Source organism: Ceratocystis lukuohia, assembly GCF_044167205.1.
Source record: "Ceratocystis lukuohia strain C4212 chromosome Unknown Supercontig1_pilon, whole genome shotgun sequence".
Lineage (NCBI taxonomy): Eukaryota > Fungi > Ascomycota > Sordariomycetes > Microascales > Ceratocystidaceae > Ceratocystis > Ceratocystis lukuohia.
In genome coordinates this window covers 266,547-287,239 of record NW_027263520.1, presented here as the reverse complement: position 1 = coordinate 287,239, position 20,693 = coordinate 266,547, and the positions used below count along the sequence as shown (strand labels likewise).

At 50.7% G+C, this 20,693-nt stretch overlaps 4 protein-coding genes across 4 annotated transcripts; 1 reads left to right on the top strand and 3 right to left on the bottom strand.

Moving 5' to 3' along the window:
- Nucleotides 1-433: 433 nt before the first annotated feature.
- HOO65_010069 (23S rRNA (-2'-O)-methyltransferase) lies at nucleotides 434-1,811 on the bottom strand (the record flags this gene model as incomplete). Its single annotated transcript, XM_071005840.1, has 2 exons — nucleotides 434-1,559; nucleotides 1,657-1,811. 2 exons carry the CDS (start codon nucleotides 1,809-1,811, stop codon nucleotides 434-436), a joined length of 1,281 nt encoding a protein of 426 aa, XP_070861891.1.
- A 924-nt stretch (nucleotides 1,812-2,735) lies between these two features.
- Nucleotides 2,736-5,445, bottom strand: HOO65_010068 (eukaryotic aspartyl protease; the record flags this gene model as incomplete). Its single annotated transcript, XM_071005428.1, has 3 exons — nucleotides 2,736-5,035; nucleotides 5,110-5,231; nucleotides 5,342-5,445. 3 exons carry the CDS (start codon nucleotides 5,443-5,445, stop codon nucleotides 2,736-2,738), a joined length of 2,526 nt encoding a protein of 841 aa, XP_070861890.1.
- A 4,808-nt stretch (nucleotides 5,446-10,253) lies between these two features.
- Nucleotides 10,254-12,612, top strand: HOO65_010067 (uncharacterized protein; the record flags this gene model as incomplete). Its single annotated transcript, XM_071005502.1, has 2 exons — nucleotides 10,254-10,308; nucleotides 10,400-12,612. The coding sequence occupies 2 exons, from the start codon at nucleotides 10,254-10,256 to the stop codon at nucleotides 12,610-12,612; spliced, it is 2,268 nt and encodes a 755-aa protein (XP_070861889.1).
- Nucleotides 12,613-14,078: 1,466 nt separating this feature from the next.
- HOO65_010066 (F-box and WD domain-containingprotein) lies at nucleotides 14,079-17,716 on the bottom strand (the record flags this gene model as incomplete). Its single annotated transcript, XM_071005314.1, has 2 exons — nucleotides 14,079-17,149; nucleotides 17,245-17,716. The coding sequence occupies 2 exons, from the start codon at nucleotides 17,714-17,716 to the stop codon at nucleotides 14,079-14,081; spliced, it is 3,543 nt and encodes a 1,180-aa protein (XP_070861888.1).
- Nucleotides 17,717-20,693: the final 2,977 nt, after the last annotated feature.

The window sequence follows — 20,693 nt, the reverse complement described above, 5'->3', positions numbered from 1 at the left end:
CGATTGACAAGCCCACCAAGAACCGTGCAGTATAGGTGCATGTAGTCAGTCTATGGATGGGTGTACAATTCAATGCCCAACCTCCATGTCTATCATGCGACACTGTCCGGACTCTACAGCCATTCTAGGGCCCATCCATACATGCATGTGCAGTCGAAATAGTGCGGTGCAACCAGGCCGTACCGTGGTGGCTGCAGGAAGCATCGACAGAAGCGGAAACGCAGCGCAGCCCAACTATCGGGTCTGGCCAGCTTTCGCCTGGCTTGGGCAGTTCCAGCTGGCTATAATACCACATTAGTGTAAACAGTCTAGCACGTTCCGTGGATATGCATTTTTACGTCGTTTTTTTTTTTAATTTTCTCTTCGCTTTTTTCCTGCTTTTTTCGCCCATGTACTTATTTCTTTCTCTTCTTTGCCGTATTGCCATAGCCTACTAGTGTACGCCACTTGCTATACCCTGTCCTCTCTGTCGTTTATTCTCTAGTGCTGTCTTGTACGGCGGTGCCGTTGGCGGCTGTACCGGGTTCAGCGACACGTAGTCTTCTGGCAGCCGGTACGAGGCATCTGAATCCCATGATGACAAGTCGCCGCATGCAATGAAAGGCGCAATCCAGCGCGCTTCACGCTCTGCCCTGGCCTCGCCATTGTCATCATCTGCAGATCCAAACTCTACAGTCTCAATGTCCATCGCCTGGCCACCCGTTGCCTCGCTATTATCCGGAGCGTCGTCGCCCTCCGATCCTGCAGCAGCTGCCTTGGCCGCCGCCTCATTGAGCACCGCGCCCGTGCCTAGTGGGGTCTCCAAGCTTGGCGTAAAGCCTGCAGGCATCTGGAAGCCCAAGCATACGATGAAAGCCTCCACCGAGCTGGCACGTGACGAGCGTGGCTTAGCTACCACCACACGGCGGAAGAAGACCTTGAGTTGCGCATACAGCACGTCGACATTCTTGCCGCGGAATATCTTGGCCACAAATGCGCCGCCAGGCTTCAGCACACATAATGCCAGATTTAACGCTGCAAACAGCAGCTGTGATTGCACGTAAATATCCAGGTCGTGCAGGCCTGTAACGTCAGGCGCGCCGTCTGAAAGAACCAGATCAACGGGGTGCGAGACTGTGGGTGAGGCTGTAGATGCGTCATACTCTGGATCCAGAGCCTGTAGAAGCAGTGGGACTGTAGCCGGATGCGTAATATCAGCCTTGAGCGTGACAATACCTTCGAGCGGGCTAATGGGCTGCAGATCGATAGAAACAATCTTGACATCATTATTTGCAGAAGGCCGTGTTGGGGCTGGGTCCACAGAAGAAGTATCAACGGCGCGCGATGAGCCTGCAGCAGCAGCCCGAGACCCATTAGCATTCAAAGAGAGGAGGGATTGCTTCAGGGCAGCCTCGGGATCGGTCCATGCCTGGCGGCCGAACTTTTCGCCCTTGATAAGAACACGTGAGAGGACCTGCGACCAGCTGCCGGGAGCAGCGCACAGATCAACCACACGGGTAACGCCGGTGAACAAGTCAAACTCTACAGCAATCACATTGGTGTCAGTAACCATAGCTAACCTGCGGAGCACAGAAGCCCAAAAAAACACAAGGCCCAGCCGCAGCTTGTTTGTGTCAATTGGAAATCGACGCCGACATCGACATGCATCGATCTCACATCAGCGTATACCACCCTGCTGTGTGAGTCAAGCCGTGCAAGTGGGACTCACCCTCGTCAAGCTGTAGTAGCTTGAATGCACTGCGTGCACGCCATCCCTGTTCCTTGGCTAGACGGTAGTATGCGTCTCTCTTGTCCTTTGATGACTTGCCCATTTTGCTCCTTTTTGCTTGCTGTCTGTCGTCGTTGTCTACCAAGCCAATCAGCAAACCAGCTGCCAAATTTCCGTTGCTAAAAACTTTGGTGACGTTCTTTTACTGTAATTTTTTTAATTCATAATATGCATCTAAGCGATAATACCCCACCTGGCGCAAAGAATATTCCTATTTCGAGGTCTGTGTAACGTTGACGGCAATACTAATGAGGGAGGTACTAATAAGCAGTAATAAGCCAGCTAAGTAGAGCACCATACAGCACTTTTCCTCTTCTCTAGAGACAACGTCTGCGATGTGATGTTGCCATTATGCAAACTCCAGGACTAGCCCCCATCCCATACATTGCACCTCCAAACACGCCAACTGTCTCTCCCGGATTTACTCTCAAATCAGCGATCGTGTTCCCTTTGCTGCCATGTTTCAGCAAGTCCGAGAGTCCAAGTTGTGCCTTCTTTGTCCAATCAAACTGCATTGCCGAGCCCTCGTTTCTCTTGTCATTATGGCGGCGTAGAAATCAGCATGAGAGAATATTTACGAGCGATGGATGGCGGCGTTGCGTCAAATACGCTAGCAGAGCAAAGAGAGGAATTAAAGCGCATAAAGTATTCTTAAAATACACTCGAGGTCACGCTATACACAGCCCCTTAATGCTACGTCATCATCAATCAGGTAAAAATTATGGATTGGAAAAGAAACACAGTTATATTTCGGATTTATCCAAACGCCAGCACTGCAACCCGGTGCAGTCAGTCCATATATGCAGTTGTGTGCAGCTGCAGAAAGCTATCAAAATGTATCGACAATAGGAAAAATGATATAGTAACAAAGGAAAAGATGCAAAGACAGCCGTGCTGTATCGTAAAATCATGCAAAAAAATATGCCAACCCCCCCCGTCTCCCCTTCAAATCCCACCACCAATGTATCTAGATGCGGTTTTCCTCCCAGCTGTAACGGCGCTCGGCCACTTGAGGAACATGGACCAAGTCATTGGTAGCATCTATCCTATTTTGGCTGCTCTGGCTGCGCTGGCTGTTCTGGCTACGCTGGCTGTGGGGGCTACCCATAGCACGCTCCGATGCATCCCAGTTGTGGGGAGTTGGTCGGATAGAGAGGGCAAGGCGCTGTGAAACCTGGGCCATTTCATCTTCCGTATCGGTGAAGTTGCTTCCCAGTGTGCTTGCTGACATGTGGCGGCTACGCTCTCTCTTGGCTAGAATCGACAGCGTTGCGGGGCGCGAAAAAAAGGCCGGGGCAGGCTGGGAAACGCCCGGTGCTGATTCCTGTCCTGAGAATTGCGAGTTTTCAGAGCTAGATGTCTGCACAATGCGTAGAGAAGACGCCCGGGAAATCGAAGTGTGGGAGACTGATTCACGGCTACCTGCAGAGGAAATGGTACCATTGGGGCATCTGCGAATGGAGGGCGCAAAGCGACTGCCGGTAGGGGAAGAAGCCATGGAAGAGACAGGAGCATCAGACTGGGCATCCCAATCACTGTTCAGACCCGGGGTTAGAGGGGAGGGGAAAGGGCGGGGGATGAATCCAGGAGAGTCGGGCATGTATTCAACCTGCAGCATAGCAACCTTCTCGCTGGAGTTGGGCTTGTAATCACCAGGGGAGTACGGGGGCACAGGGCCCTGGAGCTGCAGATCAATCTTCCGACGCGCAAACTCGTAGGGCGTGACGCTGCGACCACTAAAGTCTCCAAACTCGCTTTCCTGGGGAGTGAAAATCTGGCTCTCGCTATCAAGCTCAACTGGGCCGGTAATCTGGTTGCAGGGAAGCTCGAAAACCTGATGGCCCTGTTCGGCACCGACCTCAGCAAAAGCAGGGGAGGTAGGAACTTCGACCACTTCGAACGCAGGAACACCAAGCATCTGCGATTGTCTATAGGTGCCGGCGCCGTGCACAGAGTGATCTCCAGTGTTGCTAAAGGTGCTGTTAGGAGTGTTGGGCAGCTTGTAGTCATTGTACGCGAGACTGCGGGCAGCTTCGATTTCGCGAACCTGGGCCTTGTTGCCCTTGCGTCTTTGGAGGAACCACCAGATACCCATTCCAATGAAAGCAATAGCACTGCCACCACCTGCAATAATGCCGCTTAGAGCAGCCTTGCTGAGGCCGCCCTTCTTCTCCTCGGACTGATCAGAGTCAGGGTCAGGGTACAGGCTGTTGAGGGGCTGGGTGATGGGCTGGATGTTTCTGTTCTTGATAGGATCAGAAGGAAACGCAGCTTGGTGTAGCTGGAAGCTGGCGCTATCATAGCGAGTTAAAAGGTAAACTTCCTGAAGAAAAGTGCGACCAAGAATGAAGTTGTCATCCCTGGCCTTCTTGATGGGAAAGTAGGGCACATCATGGTCTCCAAAGTTAATGGCTTGGTCCTTGTAAGGATACTGCAGAACATGGGCGAATGCAGCACCAGAGAGAGTAACGTTGACAACGCCATCGACGCTCAGGGGCGTGCCAAAGCTATTGTTGTTATCATAGCTGGATAGAGTAAAGGTGAACTCAAAGCCGTCGTCCTGCTTGAGCGCAGCCATCTGTTCGTTGGTGATGACATATGCGTCCAGAGTGCGGTTGTAGGTCAGGTTCATGGCAGACACAAAGTCTTCGATAACCGGCTCAGGCAGCCAAAGGTAGGGGGTAGAGCTATCAATGATTGCCTGGAAGGAGTTGGTGAAATTAGATAGAATCTGGGGCTTGGACTCCCAGTTAGAGGGCATAGCACTATTGTTAGTGGAAACCTGGATCCCCCTAACAAGAACACGCGGGATCATGGTATCTCTAGACAGAGTGAAGTCAATGTTACTTGGTTGGGTGGGCAGTCTGCTAGCATCATATCCACCCAAAGTCAGGGAACTAGGCATGTTCTTGTAGTACGCGCCGGCAGTGTAACCGTATGAGTAGCTGGGGAACCATCCCTCGTCTTCGACCATTTCGTAGAATGGAGCATCGATAGACTCGGTACCAAACTTGCCGCGGACAACACCGACGCCAAAGAGGCCGACATAAAATTCGGTTGTGTTATAAATTCCAACCAAAGCGTCTTTCATGTCCAGCTTGTCGCCAGTGAGATCATCGGTGGCACCAAAGATGCCAGTGCCATATTCAGCGTTAGCGGCCACACCCAAGTACGATAAGCCGAGAGACCAATGCCCTAGGGTTTTCCAATCCCGCGAGGATGTGTAATTCACAGTACCACCACGGTCCTTGATACACAAGGGATCATCTAAACAAGAAAAAAAAAAGGCGTCTGTTAGCAAAGATGTTCGGAATGCAAGCAAAGGGAAAGAGTAGTATTACTTGTAATGCAGCCGCCTTTGTCGACCAGCCAGTGTTCTGAGAGTGTTGTGCTCACAAACAGGCTGACTTCTTGGCCTGCAGCACGGAATGAGGTGGCTGACCAATTGCCGTCGATTCCAAGCCTAAACGAGTAAAAAGCGTCAGTCGATATTCTAGAAGACCCAAGCCACGATTTCCCAAATCCTTATTTTTATTTGCTCAGAGAGAGGAAGGAACAAAGACGTGGACTAACCATGAGGACCCTGACAATGAGCGAGGGGCCATATTGAGATCTGACTCATCAGCACTGGCAGTTGACACCGCAGAGGCGAGGATAAGAGGCAGGATATATCTCATTGTGAATAGAGAATAGATGTGAATATGGATTAAACAGAAAGAAAAAGGAAACAAAACAAAACAAAAGAGCAATGCAAAGCGGGAATATGCAAAATGAGTAGGCGTAAAAGCCGTGGCAAATGAGCGTGTACAGGTGTATGATTCGATATTAGTGAGATCGCGTGTGGTTTTTGATGGTGAAAGAGGTTTTCTGGAGGCAGTAGATTGGTGGCAAGACGCCGAGCGTTGCTTGTCTAAAAGCACCAGACAAATCCAGACATATCTATCTGGGCCGCGATGCGTAGACAGAGAGGCAGTATCAAGAGAGTGTGTGCAGTGTGGTGCTGTCTCTGTACCGGCCTTGATTCCCAAATGCGCAGACGAGAAAGAGTGGTGATAGCGTCTAGGGAGTCGACTAAATGAAGGACTGCGGCCGATAGTTTATGTGCAAGTCGTCAAGACAAGAAGATGATGACGATGATTATGGTGATGATAGATCGTTGACGAGGGCGATGATTAGAGGAAGGACGCAAACTGACGGGCAAGTACACCAACGCAAAGGAGGCTCAACCAAGATCAAAATCAAAATATGTGAAGAGGGAAGGAAAGGAAGAAGAAAGGGAAGAAGAGAAAGAAAAGGAAGAAAAGAAGGAAAAGACTTTGAGCAAGAGAGTGCAAGCAGGGCACCCATTAACAGCCGTTAGCAAGCCGACTGGCCAGTGCGCAAGTCACCAAACCCAAGGACCCAGCGACGCTGAAGGAGCGTAGAAGTGGCCCAAGTTTGGTAATACCAAGAAGTGCTTTCCTATAGATAAACTCTCCTCGTTTCAGTTGCAAGGAGTGACAAGGAGCTGTTAGAGCTAGGGAATAGGCCCTGAGTGTTGCTGAATACTGTGATACTCGGTGCTGGGCACTGCAGCAGAATGGTAAAGGGGGCCCTGTTAGCTGGCCACGATAGTGTCAAAGAAGAGAAAAGTAAAGATAGAGGAAGATAAAGGGAATTAAAGGACGAAAATTTTGACACCAGAAAGAGCAACTACGCGATGCATAGACAGCAGGCGCAAACGGTGGGTGGAAAATTCTTCTTCTTTCCGCTTATCTAATTTCTAGTCTGCGCCATTGGCCTCTCTACTGGCTTCGTCCTCTATGCCCTTTCTATCCCTCACTGCGCGTTGCCCTCTTTCTCCTCTTCTCCCATTGTCCTCGCTCCCATTCTCGACCATTCTCATTTGCACCACGCTTTAATGCATGACGGGACAAGCAGCCGATTTTCCTCTTGGCCTGATCTTAAAGTACACACCCATGGTCTTATTACTCCTTCTGTGTCTCAGATACACACTTCGCCAGTTTTCGCCAAGCTAGCTTCAACCCTATCAGGAAAGTCTATTTCTCCGATGAGATCCTGTTGCTATTATAGAGAATGCGCTATTCCTATTTTCGACGTCCAATGGAACCAAGCCGAGCCAAATTTGAAAATACTGGTCCAAAGGTACCATCCCATCACCATACAACTTCTTGTCCTCTCTCTATCGCCCCTGCCTCTCTCCCTTTCTCTCTTGTCCTCGCCCTCACCTCACCCCCATGAAGCATTCAAATCTTCTTTAGCTCACTCACACCTTTGCTCTTTTCTGCCAGACCTTGCGCAGCCTCAATCGAAATACACCTCGTTAGATTAAGCGTAGCTCACGATAATGGCCAACTGGAGGCTGAATTCCTGGGCCTGGAGAATCAGTGGCTTCTAGTGCCCAATTACAGTTGATCCGCATGCTGTGTTCCATCGGCCTCTTTTTCATGACCATGGTCTTGTTTCTGATTGCTTTGTTCCTGACAACGGCGGCCGCGTTAGTCTCCTATCCGCTTCACCGGCATTCTATTACGCAGGCTAGCCTTCAAGCACAAGACGACCAATACTACTCGACATCAGACGGCATCATCCCCTGGAAGCCCGAGTCACCGCCAACCCTCTCCTGTACATCATAGCCATGTTCATTTCACTTCACTGGAGAAACCCATCTAGTCGTTGGTCCCGCCTGCAATTAGCCCCCAACACGCACCCTAGTCTCTCCAGTCTCTCTCGGTCCCTGACTATAACTACTATAATTGTCGTGGTGTGTGGGTCTTCTTGGTAAATCACTTGCTGACTTTGTAGCACGGCCTTTGGACCCAGTTATCGGACTATAACTCTTGTAACCCTAACAAAAATAATAATTCAAAGAGTTGCAGGCTGCCCGCTTAGCCTGCAATTTATCGTCTATTATTAGCGATGCTTCAAAACGAGCCTGGTTTGCCAATAGTGTAATCAGCGCTTTTATGCGAGTCAATCTGATTCTAGCCGAGTCTGAGAGCAGCGACTTAGCTGATTTTTTTCCCTTTTACCGCCAAGGTCCAAGGTCTAGTAAACCACTAGACCGACTTGACGTGAGGATCTTTGGCATCTTGGATAGGCAAATTGCATTGTCACATTTTGCTTTTGCTCAGTCAGTCTTTGTTGTCAGGAACTATCCAGATAGGTATTAATCTGCAGCGCAAAATGCCCACCTTTTTGTTGCTAGGCTTGCCATCTCATTGATGTTACTCTTCGTACGACCCGCCAACTAAAGACGTTGATTAAGCTTGCTGGTCCCCGTCTGCTCTTCTGCTCCCTGTGTCTGGAGGCAAAGGGACCCTCAGATCACTTCTTAAAATCATTGACCTTGGCAAATCAACTTCTCCTTCCTGCCCTAGTCCGCTATAAACCTAGTCACTTATATAGCGGCACCTTACATCCGAACCGCAGTACTCCAGTCCCAGTGCTGCAGCAACTCCACATGGGTGCGTGCGAGAAGCATGTGCCCCTGCATATTTTCCGTTGTGGGATATAGTCAGCAAGTGGTTTTCTGCACAGTACATGCACACGTATAGGACAACATATACACGTCACGTCACTTGAAGGGTCATTTTAGCGGTGCATACGTTAAAATTGATGTGGGAGATCCCACTTACAGGCTCTGTGGAAAGGCCAGGGCAGCCATGCTTGCCCCCTTTGTTGGTGAGTATGCCAGGCTTCAGTAAGGAATGTGGCATCTGCACGCGATTAGAGCTTCAGTCTTCGTTCTTCATACCTTGGGCTTCGTGCTTCGTGCTTCGTGCTTCCTGTTTCCCTCGTCATCAACCCTGGCCGTTTGTTCAAATCTCGATCGAATCAGATTTTGATTCAATCCGCAGCACAACAGGATCGCCATGTGTATGTGTCTCTTTGCTGCAAAGGGTCCAAAAGGCCAAGTAAATGCGTATGCAGCAGCCTAGAAAACGCTCTGCCGCTCATCAAGCTCGTATTTGGCCATTTGTTTTCCATTGTTTTGTGGTACATCAGTAAATACTTACTGTACCATTCCCGTGCGCGTACGTATTGCGCCTTTTTCTTTTTATTGGATTAATTTTTTTCCATCAGGCATAAGTTATACCAATATTGCGGGCAGTGATGCGCATAGTTGTTCATTTTGCTGTGCTCTTTTTGCTCCAATATATTGTTTCTTGTCGTCCTTGGGCTTGCGCACATGTACGTAATAAGTCCACTTGGAAGCTTTCTTTGGGGCGAACGCTGACATGCTGCAATATACCGCTAGGAGTTAACGAATAATAATAATTTAGCCGGCTATTGCGGCTCCTAAGACGGAGTCTTCAAGTGTTAGACCTTGAAACCTGGGGGACCTGCAGTAGGACAGGGTGCTATAGTATGGGAGCCTCTGGGCATGCGCTACCTTGGAGCCATAGCATCCCTTTGTCTTCTCCCTGGGGCCCCATTTGGGCCATAGCACCCGCTTGTTGTCTCTCTCACACACACCTGAAGCCCATGGCAGCCCCTCTCTCTTCTCATGTCTAAATTCACACGCTCAACCTGACGTTCAACCTCAGGCTCACGTTGACGTTTGTGATCACCCTCGTCCTTACCCTTACTTCTAACATCAACCTCGCTCGCCTGAGTTCGTCAGTGAGTTTGGACGGAGAAAGGCGCCGAAGTTATTCGGATGCAACCCACCGTAATTAGTATGTCCAAAATGCGCTGGCTTTGTCTCTTTTCACTGCCCTCCTCGTGCTCATAATAGCTTGCGTGCTTGCTAAGCTAGGCTAATCCACTCACTTGTCATCTCTCGTCTCTTAATACTACCACCCCAACAACTTCTGTCACGAGGCCCCTGGCTTAGCTCACAATTTAGCTCCTAAGATAGAGTAGGCTAAGTCCCTTGTCGTCTTGTTGTCTTGTCGTTGTATCTTGTTCTCGAAGATGCCTTGCTAGCTTCCTACACACTAGGACCTGATCCCAGCTGCTTTCATACAGCAACAAGGGCAGCAAGGAGCGATCTAGATCGGGGAAGATTTGTCCTATCTGCGTCTGGTTTTTCATTTTTCTTTCCTTCTTCCTTTTTTTTCTTGTCTTTCTAGCAGAGCAACTCATTTTAATGTCATAGCACATTGGGAGTACTTCCTCCATCCTTAACCACTCTTTTCCTAGTACACATGTTGTGCCGCATCACTCTTTTTCTCTCTTTCTATTCCCTCCGACCTTTCCTTTTGGGCTCGTTACATTCATTATTATCTGTCTTATTTTTTTTTTTTCTTTAGACTTGGGTTTTTTATTCCACATTGCCCTCTTCTTGCCTTAAGACCTATCCTATTGCATATATACAGGGTCAGAAAGAGCCCAAGTTACTGTCGTTCGTTATATATTCTTACTCTTTATCTTTGTTCTTAATGATCACACTCGCTCTCACCTGTTAATCTTGACGGCCTTTTCTAAAGGGAGCGCATGGCCTTCCGGTGCATACGTACATACATACACCCAGATCATCATGAGGTTCATTGCCCCCTTAGCTCTCCTTGCCCTCGCCGAGATCTCCGCAGCTAGTAAGTTAATGTAGTAGAGTTGCCTCTCGCGGGCAGATACCCGCAGAATTATAAGTTTGATATCACTAACATGCTCTCTCTTTTCGTAAAGGCCCCCTTCAACAACCAAAAGCCTCGTCATCTTCCCATCGCTTTTCTGTACCAGTACAAACTCACAAGCAAGCACCAGAGCAAACTCCTTCCTCTAATGTACTCAGTCGCCCCGCCCTCCCGCTATTAGGGGGCGATGGCCTTCTGGGGGACTCGCAAAAGCCCTCTAAAACCAACCCACAAGTTATACAGCCAACCGGAAACCAAGACAGCTTGCAGCCAACTGGAGCTGTATCAAGTTTCGCACCAGACTGCTACACTGTCTATGCACCCTATTCAAATGCCACCCGAACTCAGCAGTCAGGAACGGGAAATCATCCGGTCTACATAACAGCATCTGCACCAGGCTCTCTTATTACGGCAGCCCCCTCGTCAAGTGTTATTTGCAGAGATAACCAAGGCAACCAAGTCACAAATGCCAACACTGTGAGCCAATATAATGTCTTTTACGGCAAGGTCACATCGGCTTATACCTATCCCAATGGCGACATTTGCACACTGCTTCCCCAGGGCGAACCAGCCGTGGTTGTTTCGTACTACAAGGAGCCTAACAACACTGTTACCTTTACCGGCAGCCCTGAGGAGTACACAGCCCCATACAAGAATGTCGCGCAGCCGACATGGTGCAACTTTCTGCTCACGCCAACACCAATTGCCTTCAAAACCGGCGGCTTTATCTTCAGCATCGACACTGCCATGGCAAACTTCAACGTCCTGGGAAGCGCAACAACGTCGACAATCTACGCCGTTGACCATAACCCGTCGGTGATTTTTGCCCGGTCTGCCACTGTGCCCAACTTTGGTCTTCCGAAAACCTCGATTGAGAACGACCACCTTCCTGTTCCTACTGACACTGGCATTGATACCGACAACGACGCTAATACCGACACTAACACCGACACCAACACTGACACCGACGCTGATGCCGACGAGCCACTTCCCAAGATCGCCATGGGGGCTGCTGTTGTCTCTTCGGAGGAGAATGGAGCCCCTATCACCCTTGCTGCAGAGGACCCTGCCTTCAACAACGGCTGGAAGCCCACGACCATCATCAAGCCGACCCCGCAGTTGATTGAGGAAAAGCCTCAACAGACAAGCAACAGCAATGTATGGCATCTGTCTCTCTACACCGGCATGCAGAATGAAAACCAGAACCAGGACCCCACCGAGACTGCCGCACAGGGCGCTACCAAGACTCCATCAACCGCTAGTTTTGCCATTACAGCTGGCCCCGACCGAGTCATCATCAACGACAAGACCTACGAGGACCTGGGTCCTGAAAAGACGTCCACCATCACCTACGACAACGAGGTGTTTGTGGTCGAGCCGGACCGCATCGTTAACGAGGGTGGCGATACCATGGCACGCATTCGCCCCGGTGTTACTGGCCTGGTTGCCAATGTTAGCACCTCGACCGTCATGAACGGCCTTGATGTAGCAGTTAACAAGGGCACTGTTCGCATTGGGGACTATGTATACACCATTGGCCCTACTGCCTCCACGGAGATAATCATGGGGCAGGAGGTGGTCATTGGACCCACTGGTATTGCACTTGAGAAGGCGGGAAAGACACTCCCCTACACCGCGACCGTGCCGGAGCAGACCGAGGTTGTCGTTGCCGGTGGCAAGATGATCACGGCCTATGGCAACTCAGTGGTGGTGATCCACCAGACCACCATCACCTACACGACCATGGATTATGTACATACTACGACTATAGACGACAACGTTCTCTACATTGGTCGGAACGGAGTGGTCATTGACGGCACGACGACCCTGGGAGGTCCTAGCGCCGACGTCTCGGCCATTGAGTTTGCCATTGTGGGCGGCGTTACCTTGACCCAAATCGGCTCGTCAGAGCTAGTTGTGCTCAACGAGACTTACACGGTTGGCCCCAGCGCCCCGTCGAACACTACAGTTACGGCTGGCGGGCAGACGATCACCATTGACGCGCACGGCGCTGTAGCAAACAGCGTGACGCTACAATATCCATTTGGCCCATCTATGACTACGACCATTGTCAAGACCATGCCAGTGCCTGGAGCAACCACGTCGGCTACTGCCACCAAGACGCAGGCAGACAGTGGCAATGACACTACTGCTGAGCCCAGCGGCACACAAAACAATAGCAATAGCAGTGCAGGTTCTGTATTGCAGGCCCCCGCCTTGGCGAAGGCGCTGGCTGGGGCGCTGTTAGTTGTCGTTCTATTTTAAGAGCGCGCTCTTTTTTTCTATTCCTTCTTTTCCTTTTCTTTTTTTTTTCTCTCATTTTCTTGTTTCTTTTTTTTTTTTGGGCGGGAATTTATTGGAAGCGTTGTTTTATGTTTTTTGTTTTTTTTTTTTCCCTTCATGTTTTATCTTACCTTTGAGGGTCCTGGAATTTCGGACTCTTTTTCTTAGTCTGGCCCCTAGAGGGTTCTGGACCACGAGCACATAGCACATATCACACACACTACCCATCACTTGACCTACCTTACTATCACCATTCACCCATTACCCCATCTTGTCTCAACCACCGCCAGGGATGCATTCGTCTTGAAGGCGAGGCGAGGAAGGGGAGTTAGAGCTGACTTCTTTCTTTTCTTTGTTCTTTTTTTCTCCTTTTTTTTTTCTCTTGCTCATATTCAATCAAGCTCTCTCTCTCCCCATCCCCTCGCCCTTTGTTCGTCATATCCAAGATCTTTGTTTTTTTTTTTCATGTTGTTTTTACTATTTCATACAAAAAGAAAAGTCGGGGACGCTTTTCTTCACCGGAGACCTTTCGGAACTTGCACATATCACCTACCTCACGCTACAAATAACATAAACTACATCTTTTTTTAATGTCTGTACATTGATATATTCTTATCTCTGACCGCTAACCAGTCTGAATCATGGTGAATAATCCCGAGTCCAATGTTGCACACTAAGTGTTAGAGAATATCAAGGGCCCTGTCTGCCCTTGCTTATAGTATCTCGGTAAGGTTTGACTAAGGCCCCCTTCGTCTGTTCTTTTTTGCAAGGGGGTCGTCAATAATACCCACCCTAAAAAGCCAAGCCAAGTTCCTCCTGTCTTTTGACAAGCGAAGACTTAACGTAGAGACTAAGAACTATAGTATCTAAAGACGCAATTATATGCTACTAACTCGGCTGGATGAAGGGGCTACACAGAGGTACAGTCGCCCGGATCCTGGCAGCGCGCTCCGGACACGGCGACTTTAAAGAGTATCACGTGCGGCTCAACCACACGAATGCAGAAATACGTTGCCCAGTCGCAGGGTGCGACCAAGCCAAGACCTTTAGCCATCCGTGGGAGTTGTGAGAGGGCACGGCGCGGCGAGAAGGTGATTTCTCGGGAGAGGGGGTGTGGAGGTACAGATCTGTTTTCTTTGCTACTTTTCCTTTGTATTCGTTCTACGTTCTGTTCACTGCTTTGTTCTTTGTGTATGGTTGTTTTCGTTCTTTCGTTCTTTCATTGTTTCTTTTTTTTTTTTTGCCTATTGTACTTTAACCACGGTAGAGCGGAAACGAGCAACAAGGTAACTTGGGAGCAATTGCGCTTCGCTCGCCAAAACTCTATAGTGAACCTTGCAGAGGGTGAATCCTGTCCGGTAACCAGTCCGGCGTCGTTTGATCTCTGTGATTCCCGTAGACGTTGAATATATTCAAGTTAGCCCTAAAACCCTGTCCCCTACTTCAAATCAGATGCGGCCTTTGCCTTTGCCCACGCTCCCCGTGAGGTCTGGCCAATCTTCGCCGCCAGAGCTAGCGCTTATTACCGGTTCGGGTTGCATGCTCAGCCGCAGAGCAAGCTCCAAGTCTGCCTCCTCCTGACTCATTGGTGTGACCCTGCTTCTGGATCCGCTGCCAAAGTCTAGGTCTGGGCCTAGATCAGGGCCAAGATGGCACGCCTGCAAACTGGGCTGCTGGTCCTTTGCGCGGCCCTTCTTGTTCGGCGTCTTGGCTTTGTACGTGATTGGCGCGGTGTAGGAGTTCTTTGGCGGCGGGTTGAGCGGCGAATGGCCGCCGAAATCACGGCTGGGATTTTCTGTTGATGGTCTGCTGTCTTCATGGGCTGCAGACTGCGGAGCCAGTCCAATGCTAGACGGGGTGTTGGAGGGCGAAGAGGAATCGGCCTCGCCCGATGCTTCGAGGAGAGACAGGCGAAGCGCACGTTCAATTTGAAGCTGGAACTCGGCTTCCGCATCCCCATGAGAGCGGTCCGCACTCGCTTCTGTGCTACTATCACCCCGCTGGTGTTGGCCACTGGAGCCTGCTGTGGCCTCTGCTACAAATATATGGCTGCCAAGGGATGATGCTGTGTCGCTGGGGCTATTCGTATTCGGGCTTTCCATCACACTTGCGCTCATGTTCCGACGCTGTTCGTCATCGACAAACGAGTCCTGCGAAATCATCTGTGCATACTCCAACGCCTCCTCTTCGTTAAGATCGCCAAAAGCACCAACGCCAAACCGCTTGCGAAGATACTCCTCTTCTCGTGTACGCCGTTGCTCCTCACGGTGGATCTCTGCCTTTTCTGCCGCAATGTAGCTTGTAATATTGTGGCCCCGGCGAGTCAAGGGGCGCCCATGAAAGTCTCCGCCTGCGCGGCGTCGCCTATGTCTGGATAGTTTCTTGGGCGATGAGTAGGTCCAAAAGCGGACCATAGCCCCGAATGACACAAGACCCCGCAGTGCAGATGGATCGGGGTCAAGATATATGGCGCCAACATGAGAGTATTCCTCAAATGGTCGCGTAGGGTTTAGTGCTGCCATATTCCGAGGAACTTGGCCATTTGTCTTGGAGTTGATTGTGCGCAGAGGTTCAAGGATGGAGGCCAGAGGATCCCATGCCTGGACAAGCCCATCGCTTCCGCCGTGAACAAGATACAGAGCGTTGAGGGCAACGCTCGTGATTTCAGGCGAGTGGGTTTGGATGATACGCACCGGAGCAACCACGTCGGCCTGGCTATCTCGGATATCCCATACGATGACCTTGCCTACGTCAGTCCCAACAGCGATATAGCGGCCTCTATATCCGGGGATGTCATTTGGAGATTGGGGAGTGAATCCATCGGGGTACCCAGGAGCAGCCCCATTGATTGCAGCGTTGACGTCTTCAGCAAAGGTCGTAACAGCGTATTTAGAAACATCAATAGCAGAAGCGGTAATCTTGGTCTGGCAAAAGTCTCTGACAGCAAACTCTGTCTGTCCCCAACAGTCAGCGTCAGGAACACCCATTGGCTGAAATGTCCCGGTCGTGATTGGAGCAAAAAGTCCAGAAGCGGCCGCGCAACTCCGGACGTACCGAGTAACAGCCGGCCTCTGCTGATCTGGACCATACCCGCAATCAATGACCAAAACAGTCTCACCACGTCTATTGGCATCCTCATTGGCAAAGTCAACCTCCAAACGCCGCCGCATGTCCCAGCCCAAGAACCTGTGGCGAAAGTAGAGAGGCCGGTGGCTCAAAAAAGTCTCGATTTTGCGGGCAGCCAAGATGCGATCTGCCTGTGGAGCAGACATGTCGAGGTTAGGAGGCGGGGTTTCCTCGAGCTCTTCAGGTCGGGTACTGAGCGGAGAAGACCGTGCCACGCGCCGAGTCTCTTCGATGAGATGCCACTTTGCTGACAAGCCTGAGCACCATTTATTTGCTACGTCCAGATGTTTGGCGTAATCTGCCTTAGGCGTGGGGCCCTGCTTTAGGTAAAATACCTCGCCAAGAGCGTTGAGAACTACGGCCCATACTCTCGCAGCAGACTTGCGTTGCAGACTATAGTTGTCGTCGATTTTCAAGCCAATGATGGGGACGCCGGGACACACAGCCCAGCGAGCCGTCATCTCACCACGGGAAAAATGGACGCCCGTTGCGAGAGAGCTGCCCCCAACTGAGTATGCCGTGACAATGCCTAGAGTAGAGCCCGTTACCATGCCAATCATAGCTTCGGTGCTGGACAATATCTCGGTTTTCTTGGCCATCCAGGTAGCACTGATGCCTTCCGTTGAGTGGGGGATGCGAGGGAGTTCAGCAGGATGTTCTTGGGTGTCATTAACTCCAGTCCAAAGATAGCAAGTACGGCGCTCTATGCGCGAGCGGTAAAACGGGCGCCCTCCCGGACATCCCTCGCCGGCAATAAAGCCAAATGGCTCGCTGACATCCATGACGTTCGGAACGGCTGCATAGTCCTCCCCCAGCCCATATAGAGTCATCATTGGAAATACTCTCTCTGCTTGAGAAACCATGAAATGATCATCGACGCCCCCTGCCTCTACTTTCCCAGTGTCCAGCTCGCCCATAGACGACACACCCATATTGCTGACGCCGTGTATGGATCGAGGGCCCTTGCTCCTATCCTCAAAGACCGCGTGCAGGTGAGTGACCAGCCAAGGCAGTTTTGTGTTGAACGTCAAGACAGCATTGCTCTTTTTGTTTGACCCCCTGCTACGAGACGAGGACCCTATTGAGTGGGCCCCGCCGCCGGGGCGGCCACGCAGCAAGTTACGGAGAAGCCGCGTACGCAGCATATATTCAGTGCGCCAAGTAGCCAATGCTGTGATGCGAGCAAAGTGCGGAATGATGGTTTGTGCGTTGTCGGCGTTACGGGCTTGGACCTGAGAGGAGCGCATGAGAGACTGACCGGCGGGGAAGAATCGCGAGAAGCCAAGACGCCATACGTGGTGAGCGGACATGAGGTCGTTGAAACGGCGCGAGACCAGGACAATGGATGCCTGGGACTCTGCATCGAGATGCGAGACGATAAGAATCATAATTTCTACAGAGGTACAGCCAAGTCAGTGGGAATACACACACACACCCACACACACACAGATGCGAAAGAGAGACTACTGTGGAATAAACAGAACATACCAACCGGGAGCTCGTCGAGCTTTACGGCGTTAGGATTGACGGGCAGCTCTGGCTCCTTGCCTTGTATCCTTGAGCTTTTAGTTTCCTTTCCGGGCTGAGAAGCTGCCAGTCGCTCATACTCTGCGATCCGAGCTCCACGAGACTGTTGGCTATGGGAAACGTGGTTGCTTCCGATGGCGCGTTTATCGGAGCGACGGCCGTTTATGCCACAGAGATAGTTTTGGAAGGCCGTTTCAAGCTCGTCCGAATCGCCTAGGCCATCGTCTTCCCGAAACGGAGATCCAGTACTGAGTCCAGAGCTGGTCCCAAGGCTGGAGCTAGAGCCGGAGCCGGAGCCTGAGCCTGAGCTAGGGTCGGTAGAGAGCGGACCGTGGGGAGCGATACGGTAGCCATCTTGATATGACAGATGTTGCTGTGGCGAGGAAGTGATCCGCAATGATTGTTGAATGGTTTCCGGAGGCTCAGGTTGCATAAAGGCGCAGGGGTGACGGGAGATTATGAAGTACTGTGAGGGTAGACTAGGCCTGTGCAATTGTATGTTTGCACAGTCAAAGTCAGGAAGCGAACTGGCAGTGTAGTGTAGTGTAGTGTAGCTTCTGAGCAGAGAAGAGAGGGCGCTGCAGAGCAAAGAGGGGGAAGGTTTGTACGGTGATAATCTGGACAGATGAAATTGCTGGGGACAGTCGACGAGAAGCGACGGTTAGAACAGACAGCTTGGTGCTGGGTTTGAGGCACTATAGATGTGTATCTTTGCTAGCAGGCCGATCCAAGACAGGCTTAATTTTCACGAGGGTGACGATGATGATGCTTGATGACTGATGATGATTGATAGTGTTCAAGGTAGCATTATTTGCGCTGTTTAGCCAATGTTTAGCCGTAGCTATAGTGGGGGCACTACCAGTTGTTAAAGAATGACAGATCCAGCCGAGTGGGCCGCGAAGAAAAAAGAAGAAACAGGATCTGGAAGGGTTATAATGCCAACATAGGGTTAGAAGGGATAAAAGGAGATTCCCGTGGCTACTAAGGAGCTAAAGAGCAGGCAAAGCCTTGATTCTACACTAGGCCAAGCTAAGCCAGGGTTGTATGTGATTGGTTTCTAGCTAGAAAGAAAAAGAAAATATAAGACACTCAATTCAATACTGGGGATTCGCACGTGGTCATTCACCGTACTACTATTACGGTGTCTTGGGGGTTGACTGAGAGCGGACAGGATCCTGTGAATTCCACAAGCTATGGTCGTATATGCTGATACGATGGGCAGATGTCAAGAACTATATAATTGCATTTGTAAAGCTATCAGCGAGTAGACAGGGAAAAGAAACGAAAAAGAAGCAATTTGAATTATTAATATCTCTGAATGCAACGTCCGAAGCAAGGGAATGAGACGGGCAAAGGCGTTCTCGTACGAGAGAGATATTAAGATAGACTGCAGCGTTTGAGTTTTTATTTTTTTTTTGGCGATGTTTGCTAGGAGATCAAGGGTTTGGACGGGAGGTAATAGGAAAGGGGGGGGGGGTAGGCCTGGGTGGGTTACCCCGTGCGGTGGGTGTGCTAGAATACAAAGTCCTTCTTGGTAGCCGGGGGCGAGGAAATTCCCGGGACCAGGAATAGATAGATGGGTTGGATTGATGGATGGATGGATGATGGTGGGAGCCCAGGCCAGGGAGAAGAGAAGAAGAAGAAGTAATAAGGGCTTGGGAGATGGAGAGACAGACTACCAGCCCAGCCATGGGGGGGGGGGGGCCTTGGGGCTGGGACTTGGGCCCTGGAACGACGACGCCAAGACATGAAGAAGATGAGCGTATTATCTCCACTATGATGCGTCTATCTGGCCAGCGTTGCAGTCGGTTACCGAGAACGGTAGTAAGAGAGGAGACGACACGCAAGGCAAGGGAAGGGATTTGTGGTGGGTTGTTAGTGGTGCGTGCATGGGGGGGGGGGGGGAAGGGGAGGGAGAGTGACGGAGGGAGGCTGGCAAAGAGAAACAAGAGAGCTGCGCAAAAGAAGAGAAAAAAAATTCCACCGCACTGGTTCTGCTTGGCCGATGCTCTTTGTGTTCTAGGTGATGGTGCTGGAATGGGGTGTGATGTCTCTGGCTCCGCTTGTCCCATGGAGGCGGGAAACAGAGAGGCAGAGCGAGACAGAGACAAGACAGAAATAAAGGACGGGGAAAAAAGATTATTCCTCTAGGCCTTGGGCCTGTATAGGTGCATAACTGCATAGGTGCATAGGTGCATAGGTGCATAGGTGCATAGCTGCACAGCTGCATTGCGTTGTGCAATAGTGTATGTATGCCCGCTACGGCACGCATCCCTGCTTAGTCTGGGAGCTTGAAGAAAGCTGCTTTAAGATCCGTTCTGTTGTGGGAAATCCAACCCTAGTCGGTAAAACACCGGGTAAGCCCACAATATATATCACTTTGTGGGCGTACCAGACCAGAGGGAAAACCTAGTTCTTTAATAACTCAATAAAATCATTAAAAACATCAGTTCACAACACGTTCTTTCGACCTGTCCTCTGGGTTACGGGCTGGAGGGAGAAGAAGGGGCACAGAAGCAACGGAAGACGAAGAGGATGGGCATAGAAAAGCAGAAGGAAAATCAGACAGGACGGCTGTTGTGCGGCTCCTAGTATGTGGGCAGCATAAGCGGTACAGTAGGTGCTGTGCTGTGTCTGTTGGGTGTGTGCCGTGTCTGTTGGGTGTGTACCGTGTCTGTTGGGTGTGTGCCGTGTCTGCTGTGCGTGTGCTGTTATCTCTGCTCGCTCTCTCCCTCATTTGCCCCTCAATTGTCCGCTCTCTCATACTGTTTCTGCATCTATATTCCACGACCGGCGACTAAATAAGAACGCCCACGCCCATGTCATTAACAGAATATGCTCTTCGTGCCCCCCCATCGCTGTTTCATTTAGGCCAAGGGTGAGGCCGAAAAAAAGGCCGGATCTGTCGCTAGGGTCTTTAACCCGAACACCAGATACCAGCAAAGCACGCGGGGGTCTCGGCTTCTCAAGCCAGGCCAGGCGGATGGAAGCAGGCAGGCTGCGAGATTTACAGAGGAAGAGAGTTGAAGGGTCGCTTTCCTGGGGGGGGGGAATGGCGGCGGAGGGGCGAGTTGCTTAAAGGTGCTTGTACACTAGCAATGTGTGACGATGGGTGACAGTGTTGTGTCCGGGCGGCTAGTCCAGTCGTGCGTTTCTTGGGGCAAATTACACTTACTGCTGCTGTGTTATTATGTGTGTCAACGGCATGCATTATTATCCTGGGCCTGGAAGCTGCACCCAGAGGAAAGGAGAGCCCTATATTCGGCTTGGTAATAAGGGAGGGGGCAGAGGGCGAGAGACGCAGCAGCAGCCAGGCGGAAAAACATGCAAGCAGAAAGAGACATAATGATACAAAGAAATAGACAGGCGCCCCATATTTTCTGCACGTTTTAGATGTACACACAAGTACA